General features: G+C 39.4%; 1 protein-coding gene across 2 annotated transcripts; it reads left to right on the top strand.

Moving 5' to 3' along the window:
- The first annotated feature begins 4,313 nt into the window (after positions 1-4,313).
- On the top strand, positions 4,314-8,736 carry igfals (insulin-like growth factor binding protein, acid labile subunit). 2 transcript variants are annotated; one of them, XR_011887290.1, is made up of 2 exons: positions 4,314-4,452; positions 6,699-6,867. XR_011887290.1 is itself a non-coding variant. In XM_072268970.1 (2 exons), the coding sequence occupies exons 1-2, from the start codon at positions 4,437-4,439 to the stop codon at positions 8,734-8,736; spliced, it is 1,830 nt and encodes a 609-aa protein (XP_072125071.1). In that variant the 5' UTR covers positions 4,314-4,436. The 2 variants fall into 2 exon arrangements, 1 of the variants encoding a protein (XP_072125071.1); XM_072268970.1 differs by lacking the exon at positions 6,699-6,867 and adding an exon at positions 6,923-8,736.
- Positions 8,737-10,281: the final 1,545 nt, after the last annotated feature.

Genomic DNA, 10,281 nt, shown 5'->3' with positions numbered 1-10,281 from the left:
AGTTCCTATTTTTTTTCACTGTGCATTGTAAATCAAAATTATTCATAGTTTTTTTATATAACAGCCAGAAAAGGAGGGAGCACTGGGGATATGGTCTGGGAGCCAAGGGGGTGGTAACCCAAAAAAGTTTGGGAATTCAAACATGAGAAAACCTGCAGATGCTGGAAATTCAAGCAGCACACACAAAATGCTGGTGGAACGTAGCAGGCCAGGCAGCATCTATAGGAAGAAGTACAGTCCATGTTTCGGGCTGAGACGCTTCGTCAGGCTGACGTTTTGAGCCAAGTCCTGACGAAGCGTCTCAGCCCGAAACGTCGTCTGTACTTCTTCCTATAGATGCTGCCTGGTCTGCTGTGTTCCATCAGCATTTTGCGTGTGTTGCTTGAAAGTTTGGGAATCACCGGTTCCCTATCTAAAGTTTCAACCCTTTCTGAAGTTGACTGTTTCTTTCTCCATAGATGCTGCCCAACTTGCTGAGTGTTTCTGACATTTTGGGCTGTGTTCTGGATTTCCAGCATTGACTGTCATTAGCATAAACTTCAGAGCAATGGGATCAAAGTTTATCAAAATGAAAGCAGTGAGAACTTTATTTCAAGACAAAGCCTTTTGTTCTGCTTTTCTTTTCAATCTTGAATTAGCATGAAATGGAAAATCATGCCAACGCTTTACACATCACGCCTGTACAGATAGGTAATGGGGGTAACATGTTACTTGCATTTGAAAGCATAGCAGCAGGAATAATCTTATTAGATTATCCATTTTGTGGACGGTGAAGTGAAATATAAAACTCATAAATGTTTTACCTTCACTGGCTGGATAAAACTTAATTATGAAACTGTGTATGAACTTAATTGTATTGTCCTTCCTTGGCATAGTTACTCTGTTATTTAACATGTTGGAAAGTTATTCTTCCAATAGAAATGATTCCAAGTAAAGTTATGAAAGTTATTCAAAACTAAAGATGCCAAAATTACTTTTGAGAGGTACTCACTAACTAACATTTCAATATAAATAAACCCCATAAGCAACCTGCCTAAAACAGAAGGGTACAGATCAATTTTATAAATGTAACCTAATAAAGATTAACTGTACTTCCCTCCTCCATGACCTGGATCAACACATTGATGTCATTTGGAGGTTTGTGTGCTTCAAGCGCTCCATCAGGCGATGCCAGCTCAGAGCCACCCATGTTAGAATGGCAGTGGACGAGTTGCTAGATGAAGATTGATCCAACCCTGGCTCCTGAACAGACAGACCCGTGCCTGCCCCTCCTGGGCCGCATCTCATGCCCTACGATACAATAAATTGTACTCCACTGACATGTTTTCAAAGGGTACATGAAAAGAGTCCTCTACATATTGACACAGGGAACTTGTCTAGACACATAGAACATAGAACAGTACAACACAGGAACAGGCCTTTCGGCCCACAATGGTGTGCCAAACCAATTAAGTTAGTAATCAAATGGCCAACTAATCCCCTCTGCCTACACAATGTCCATTTTGTTCTGTTTCTCTCATGATTCATGTACCTATCAAAACATTTCTTAATGCATCTACTATCCCGCTGTTAGAAGATAATTGAACAGCTCCCAGTATGAGAAAAGGGACTCTTGACCTCACAATCTACCTTGCATCTTGTTGTCTTTTTACAAATTTCACCCTCCTCAAGCCCTTAACCCTATTATTCTTATAACTTTGAACAATTACTCTAAACACATGCTCATCGCGGGAGGAGAGAGGCAGCGCACCGTGCGCGTGCACAGCTCTCTGGTGAAAAATGATATCGTATCTGTTAAATAGGGGCCGTGAACAATTCTGATTTGATGGAGAATGGACGTGAAAGCACAGAGGAACATCTGGAGAAATTTCTGAAACGCTCGTTCGCTGCTGTCATTACTGTGTGGTTGGGAATCTTTCGGAGGGTAGGCCTCAAAATCCCTGACTTTGCCTGCTGTTGGCAACAGAGGTTGAGGTCAAATCATTTGCTCAGTACTCGGTGTCGCAGAGCTGATCAGAGCTCGAAGTTTTCGGATGACTCAGAGTCAGATTGTGGTCGGCATGGCAGGGCGAGCTTTTCTTCCTTCTCCCATCTGCGTGAGATGTGGGATATTTGAGAGACTTTGAACTTTTACTGTGCTCATGGACTTCTTCATCAAGTTATGGCATTGTTTCACTGTTGTAACTATATGTTATAATTATGTGGTTTTGTCAGTTTTTTCAGTCTTGGTCTGTCCTGTGTTTTGTAATATCACACCGGAGGAAATATTGTATCTTTTCTTAATGCATGCATTACTGAATGACAATAAAAGAGGACTGCGTGTCTTCATAATCTAATCTAAGGTAATCTGATTCCTTCTGACTATTGTTGGGTACACACACGAGAGAGCCTTTGCATCTTGCTTCTAAATTCTACCCATATGCTCACTGAATGATCCCCCAAGAATGCCATCTCTAAGTACTGCTGTTACATCCCTTTTGTTATCAAAAAGGCTACACCCTTTTCTCACTTCCCTGTACCTCTGTAATTTGTGTAGCATCTGTATCTCTTATCCTGGAATACAGAGCTGTCAGCCATGTTTCTCTTATGGCTGTAACATCAAGGTCCTCAAAGCCAATCCCCTCTCTGAGTGCGTATCCCTTACCTGTTAAACTTCGAGCGTTGAAATAAATACAGTTTAAAAGAGTATTCTTTTCCTTGCCTTTACAGTGCCCCCAGCTATTCTGATTACGAGACTTCTTGCTAGGTATTGCTTTTTCTCATGACTTGCTTTGCATGTGGAAAATCGTGCTTAATAAACCTTTTAGAGTTTTTTTTTGAAGAGGTAACCAAAAAAGGAGATGAGGGTAGGGCAGTTAATGTTGTCTACTTGGACTTTAACTCTGTTCAAAATCACATACAACCATGACTTGGGACTGTGTAAAAGTCTTAGGCACATACAGGATATATATATCTAGGGTGCCGAAGACTTTTGCACAGTACTGTAGTAATTTTATGCATTGCACTCCACCGCGGCCGCAAAAAAACGCAAATTTCATGACATATGTGAGTAATGATAAACCAAATTCTGGTATGGATCTCTATTGTGGACTAAGAGTGGAAAGGGGGCAGGGAGAAGGGAATCACGGTTGGGAAAAGGGGAAGAGAGGAGGAGGGATCAGGAAACACCAGAGGGACATTCTGTGATGATCAATAAACCGATTGTTTGGAATCAGATGACCTTGCCTGGTGTCTCAGGGTTGGGTGTGTCTGCACCTGCACCATTCCATGCCCCTGGCACTCCTTCTGCCACCTGTCCCACACCCCTCATGCAGTGTTCCCAACATTCTTTGCTCTCGCCAGATTTACAAACTCGCTCTCCACTCCACGTTGATAAATACAGTACAGTGCAAAAGTCTTTGGTACTCTAGCTATACATATGCGCCTAAAACTTTTGCACGGTACTGCATCATCATTTCTTCTAGGTTTGGTTAACCTCTGGACTTCCATACCCAACAACACTTTGAGAGTATCTTCACCACCACTTCAAGGAGACAACTTACGATTACTTTCTCAAGAGCAATCAGGGATTGGTAATAATGCTGGCCTTCCCAATGGCATCCAAAACACAAAACAGAATTTTAAAAAAATATAAACAAAACTCAACCAGGTAGTGTCACAGTTACCATTATTACAAATACCATTCAATATCGAAAGCCTGAAAGCACATATCGCCAGACACCAATACAAATTTTATCCTGCAGTTATAAGACCATTGTATGGTCCCCCTGTGTGGTAAAATGGATTCATGAACTCATAATCTACCTCATCATGGCCTTGCACATTATTGTCCGCCTGTGTGGCATGTTCGCTGTAAATATACTACTTGATGGCTCGTACCACCTCAAAACACTGTTGTACGGATGGCACGTAAGATAGGTTTTCATTGTTCCTCAGCTCGTGACAATAATAAGCAAGTTTTCCCAATTTCATCATTCAAGGGACACAAAATTGAAAGGTTGCATAATTAATTATTGAGAGCTGGCCAGGCAGAGGTCTTATCGGATCTTTATTAACTGAATGTATCTGGCCTCAAGAAGAACATTCCATTGGCAGCAGCATGTTTTATGGCAGCAAAGTAGCTAAATATTGCTACATGTGGATGTTTTAAGTAAATACTATTGATTCTTTCTTTACTGTGAACCAGATGTTTATTTTTCTGCTGACCTTATTTTGGCTCATTGCCATTTGGTCACTAACACAGTCCACTGATCAGTGAGGGAGTTAAAATAATTATGTATTAAGAAAAGAATGAGACATGTGAAACACCATGCTGAATCAACCTGTGGTCTGAAGCTATCTTATGAAAACTGAAGCTGTGCAGAATAATTCTATTTTCCACCTGCATTATCCAGTCTGGACACAAGACGATTCAGAAAACATACAGTAGGAACAAAATGAGCAAATCTGTGGGTAAGATGCTTATTGTGGTTTTGGGGGGCTGGTGGGGAAGGTGGCTGGAGTTGAAAGTAAGGAGGGTCTTAGTCAATAGCAAGCACAATAGATTTCGGCATTGTGCACAAATTTTTCAGGACTATTTCTTTCCTGCTACGCACTGTTTCACAGTATTTGTCAAAGATAAAAATCCCACAGTTAGCAAGGCCTTGTGAATTATTGAAATGGTGAAGGAACGGTTAGAAAAATACTGCACTAGTCATGGCTAAGAGAGACTTAAAGTATTTAGATTTTAGAAACTAGAATTTGAGGGAATGCAACATTTCTTTTCAAGGTGATGCCTGGAATTTATCTGACACAAGTCCACCTCCATAGAAGGTGCAATTAGATTAAAATTTAGAGACCATAGAGCAATGTTTTTGAAATAATTTGGAATATTTCATGCACATTTGCTTCTGTGGGGATTCTGCCAAGGTGTAATTAGAGACACTGCATCCCGACATTTGAAATCATTAAACACATCACTGGTGTGTTTAAGGCTACCAGTTGGTTCCTAACACACAAAATGGCACACGTTGCGCTCACTACTTCACTAACACGTAAACGCATTGACCATTCTACACCATCACCATTGCACAAGACAGCAATGAGATGAACGGCCTGCTAATATTTTTCACTTCTAATAACTGTGTTTGATGCTGATGCCCAACACCCTGACTATAGAACAAAATCTTTAATAAGACCATAAGGCATAGGAGAGAATTAGATCAATTGGCCCATGGAGTCAATGCTGGCATTCCATCTTGACTGTTTTATTAACCCTCTCAACCCCATTCTCCTGTCTTCTCCCTATAACCAGTATATCCGATGACTTCGCCTCCCCAACCATCTGTGACAATGAATTCTATGAATTCACCACCCTCTGAATGAAAAAAAAATTCCTCCTCATTTTTGTTCTAAAGAGGCGTCCTTCTAGGCCTAGATTCTCCCACTATTGAAAACATCATCCGCAAGTCCACTGCATCTATGCCTTTCATTATTCAGTAAGTTTCAATGTGATACTCCTTCATTCTTCTAAATTGTAGCAGGTACAGGCCCAGAGCCATTAAATGCTCCTCTTATATTAACCCTTTCATTCCTACGATCATTCTTGAAAATTTCCTGTAGACCCTCTCCAATGCCAGCAGATCCTTTCTTAGATACGGGGCACAAAATTGATCATATTACTCTAAAGTGGTCTGACCACTGGCTTAAAAAGTCTCAGCATTACATCCTTGCTATTATATTGTAATCCCATGAAATGAATGCTTTTATCGCATCTGCTTTTCTTACCACTGACTCAACCTGCAAGTTAATTTTCAGGGAATTCTGCACTGATACTCTCTAGTCCCTCTGCACTTCTGATTTCTAAGTGGTCCACGTTTAGAAAATACTCTATGCCTTTATTCCTCTGCCAACGTGCATGACCATACACTTTCCTACACTGTAGTCCATCTGCCACTTTTTGCCCAGTCTCGTAAACTAAGTCCTTCCGCAAACTCCCAGCCTAGTGTTCCCCTAAACTGTTGAAGTAGGACCTCATAGATTAAATCAGTATGCGTGGTGTGCCATTTATTTTTATTTCAATTGTTAAAGATGATCAAAACTGGCAAAATTTATCACAATGATTCTGATAGGACAGTAATTAATCTTAAATTAAGTTTGATTTTTTTTCATATCAAAAGAATTATTCAGGATCTTTTAATAGGAAATGAACAAAACCAATGTGGCCCGAAATAAAAGTACCGTGATCTCCAACAGTGGTATAGAATCCACTCAAATCTTCCACTACTTCCACAAAAAAAACAGAACTGCTACAAAAACTGCATAATAAAAGTTCATGGTTTTTCATTTACACTAGGTGGCCACTGTATTAGGTATAGGAGTAGAAACCTGATGTGGTCTTCTGCTGCTGTACCCCATCCACTGCAAGGTTTGAAATGATGTGCTCTTCTGCATACCATTGTCGTATTATAGTCACTGGGAACACATTTCTTCCCCATTCTATTGTTTGATCTGAACCTCTTGACCATGTCTACATGCTTATATGCATTGAGTTTCTGCCACGCGATTGGCTGATTAGATCCTCGCACTGATGAGCAGGTGTACAGGTGTGGCCACTGACTGTAATTCACATTCAAGCATAAAAGACACATTTTTTAAGGAATAAGTATCTTCAGTAGGATAATCATCACTAACCTATGAATTCCTTTTATTGCCCACAGGATAGGTCCCCGGAACATGTTGTTAAAAGGACAGGGCAAGTTGCAATCTGTTGTACCTTAGCTATAGGATAACGCTCCGGTGTCCAGGAAATTTATTCTGCCCTGCTCTAAGCATTGCCATGATGATCATTATTTGTCTTATTTCAACCAAAGGAACAGGAATATAATATTACCCAAAATCAAATATTTTATGTTTTCTTACTGCATTTTGTGTTTTCTTTTAGAAACTTGCTTTGTTTTGCTTATTGTTTATCTGAGGTTCATTTCGCTGATGGGAACAAACTCACAGTTACCACCAGAGGGACAGACAGATAACAAAAATTTCACATGCCCTCACGTGTGCACATGCACTTTCGATGACTACACTGAAGAACTGAATGTCTACTGCAGCTCTCACAATCTTACCAGCATTCCTAACGATGTACCAACTAATGCCAAAACAGTGTGGTTTGACAGTAACAACTTCACAGTTCTTCCATCCTATGCTTTCAGAAATCTGCCAAATCTGGACTTCCTGAACCTTGAGAAAGGACAGATAGTTAGCATAGACCAACATGCTTTCTATGGTTTGAAGCAACTGGTCCACCTCCACTTGGAAAGGAACAATCTGAAACACCTGACACCAAGAGTATTCCAGCACACTCCAATTCTTGGCTCACTTAGTCTGAACAACAACAACTTTGGCAAAATTGAGGAAACATTATTTTCCAGCCTTTCCCATCTCTGGTACCTGAATCTGGGTTGGAATAATCTTGCAGTGTTGCCTACAGCAAGTTTTCATAATTTGTCTAAGTTAAGGGAGCTTATTTTAGCAGGAAATAGACTTATGTACCTGCAGCCACAACTATTTACCAGCGTGACAGAGCTGAAGGAACTTGATCTGTCTACAAACCTGTTGAGAATTATTAAGAGGAACATCTTTGTGAAACTGCAAAAACTTCAGAAGCTCTATTTGAGTCATAATCAAATCAGCATTATCATGCCTGGAGCTTTCATGGGAATGAAGTCTCTCAGGTGGTTAGACCTGTCCCACAATCGTATTACCATATTGCATGAGGAGACATTTGCTGGGCTCCCAAACCTCCACGTACTTCGAGTGTTCAACAACTCCATCACAAGGTTAAGGCACAAGACCTTCAGAGAACTTCAATTTCTAGAAGAGCTCCAATTTGGGTACAACAAAATTAGAAGTCTTCCTGAGAACATTTTTGAGGGCTTAGTCCAACTAGAAATCCTCACTCTGAATAATAATCAAATACAGGAGATCAGACCAGGCGCATTTGTTGGTCTTTGTGATGTAGCCATCCTTAATCTATCTAGCAACTTCTTAAAGGACTTAGCAGAATACACCTTTAAGGGTCTTTCTAATCTTCATAGTTTGCATTTAGAAAATAATGCAGTCACAAGAATTCAACCCAACATATTTTCTGGACTGATTGGCCTTCGACGACTTTTCTTGCAAAATAATCACATTTCAGTCATTGAGAATCATAGCCTCAGTGACTTAGGAGGGCTTTTGGAACTAGATTTCAGGTACAACAAACTCGTAGAGCTACCTCCTCATGCCTTCACAGGAATATCAAATCTGGAATATCTTCTGTTAAAGTGCAATAAACTTGCAAAAATTCCTGACATCGCCTTTCAACCTCTTCAGCAGCTCTCTTGGCTTGATTTATCAGAGAATTTTATTGAGTTTTTCTACAATCATACTTTTAAGCCACTGACCAGGTTAAAATATCTGAACCTCAAGAACAATTCTTTAAGACATTTCCCAGATCAACTTTTGAAACAGTCATCAGAACTTGAACAATTACTGTTGGATGGTAATAGATGGCATTGCGACTGCTTGTTGAAGTCCCTCAGAGACTACTGTCTGGAGAACCCCCATGTTGTGCCCCGTTACTTTGAATCAACAGTAGAAAGGGATGAAAGCCATACACTTGTGTATACATACAATAACATCACATGTGCAAGCCCACAAGCCATAGCTAGTACAGATCTGAGAGACATCAGCGAGGACTATTTTGTTAACTGCTAACATCAAGCGCAACATGAGATGTTACCTACAATTATCACAGTCAAATTATTCAAGTGGCTATATTGTGATTACTTCATCTTTTACAAGCACATAATATCTGCATAAGCAATTATAACAATACATTAATCAGTTAATGGGGGCCTGACATTTCTGGCCAATATAAATTGTTATTGATGCAATATTTCCTTCAGGTTCAGTAAGCTTATTATAAACACAAGAGATTATGCACATTCTGAAATCCAGAGCAAGAGTCCCAAAATGCTGAAGGAACTCAGCAGGTCAAGCAGCATCTATGGAAGGGAATAAACAGTCGATGTTTCAGGCCGAGGCCCTTCATCAGGACTTAACCTTATTAAAGTTGTGCAAATAATGCTCAGCTGATTGAGCAGAAATAACAATAACTGCACTAACTTGAACATTAAGCAGCATAAAAGGTAGTAAAATGTTTCACAGTGCTCGGGGAAATTATTTTACTGGTTTGGTGAACCAGAAACAGAATTGAAACTGATGGATGTCAGTAGGAACGCAAGAAGAAAATTTAGCCACTTGGCAAATTATATATTTTATGAACAAAATGTTCTACCGAACCAAAATACTGAAAAATGCTGTAAATCTGAAATAAAAAGAGAAAAATTTATAAGTGCTAAGTGGGTCAAAGAGCACTTATAGAGACAAGGAGGCAGCATTTCATGTTTGTGTCTTTCATCAGAATGGGTAAAGATTAAGAACTAGACTTGTTTTAAGATGTCAAGAAATGGGGGAAAAAAATCCAATAAAGTAGATCTGTGGTAGGGTGGGAAATTTAAACAAAAAAACAATGAACAAAGAAACAAAAGATTAATCTAATGGAGACATAAATCTAAGTGTCAAAATTAGTGATATTTAAAGGTTATTCAAAATTAAGCACACATCCCAGTGACACCCAGGACAAATTTTGGATTAGATTATTTCATAAAATTCAGAACATTTTTAAGTCTACCCTTTCATTCGGACTTAAAAGTAAATTTTGACCTCATTACAAATTTAGACAGCCTCTATCTTCTAACCTATCTATCTATGTACATCTCTAAATGTCTTTTAAACATGGCAATTGTACCTAACTCTAGCTTCCGCTGGCAACTCATTCCAGATACCCATCACACTCAGTGTGTAAAATTTTCCCTTTGATCCTTTTTTAAACGCTACCCCCCTCATCTGAAATCCATGTTTTGTTTTGCACTTTCCTACCCTACAAAAGACAAACACTTCATTGTAACGAAAATATACCATCCTTAAACTCCCCCAGACTTTTTAGAAGGCAAATCTTTACCTGCAATAGCCTATCCCAATTCACTTTTGTCTTACCTCAATTTAGGATTTTAATTTGTGGATTAGTCCCATCTTTTTCCATAACTATTTTCAAACTAATAGAGAATTATGGTCTTTAGTTCTGCTTCAATAAAAAATTATATTCTGTATATTCCTGATATCCAACCTATCCCACTCCTCTTTTACCTGGATCTTAAAAAATTATTTGGCCTTTTTGACTCCCAGTCTTAGCTAATC

Source organism: Mobula birostris, chromosome 9, assembly GCF_030028105.1.
Source record: "Mobula birostris isolate sMobBir1 chromosome 9, sMobBir1.hap1, whole genome shotgun sequence".
Classification (NCBI taxonomy): domain Eukaryota; kingdom Metazoa; phylum Chordata; class Chondrichthyes; order Myliobatiformes; family Myliobatidae; genus Mobula; species Mobula birostris.
The sequence above is the reverse complement of the archived record's forward strand: the minus strand, read 5'-3'. Positions and strand labels throughout refer to the sequence as shown.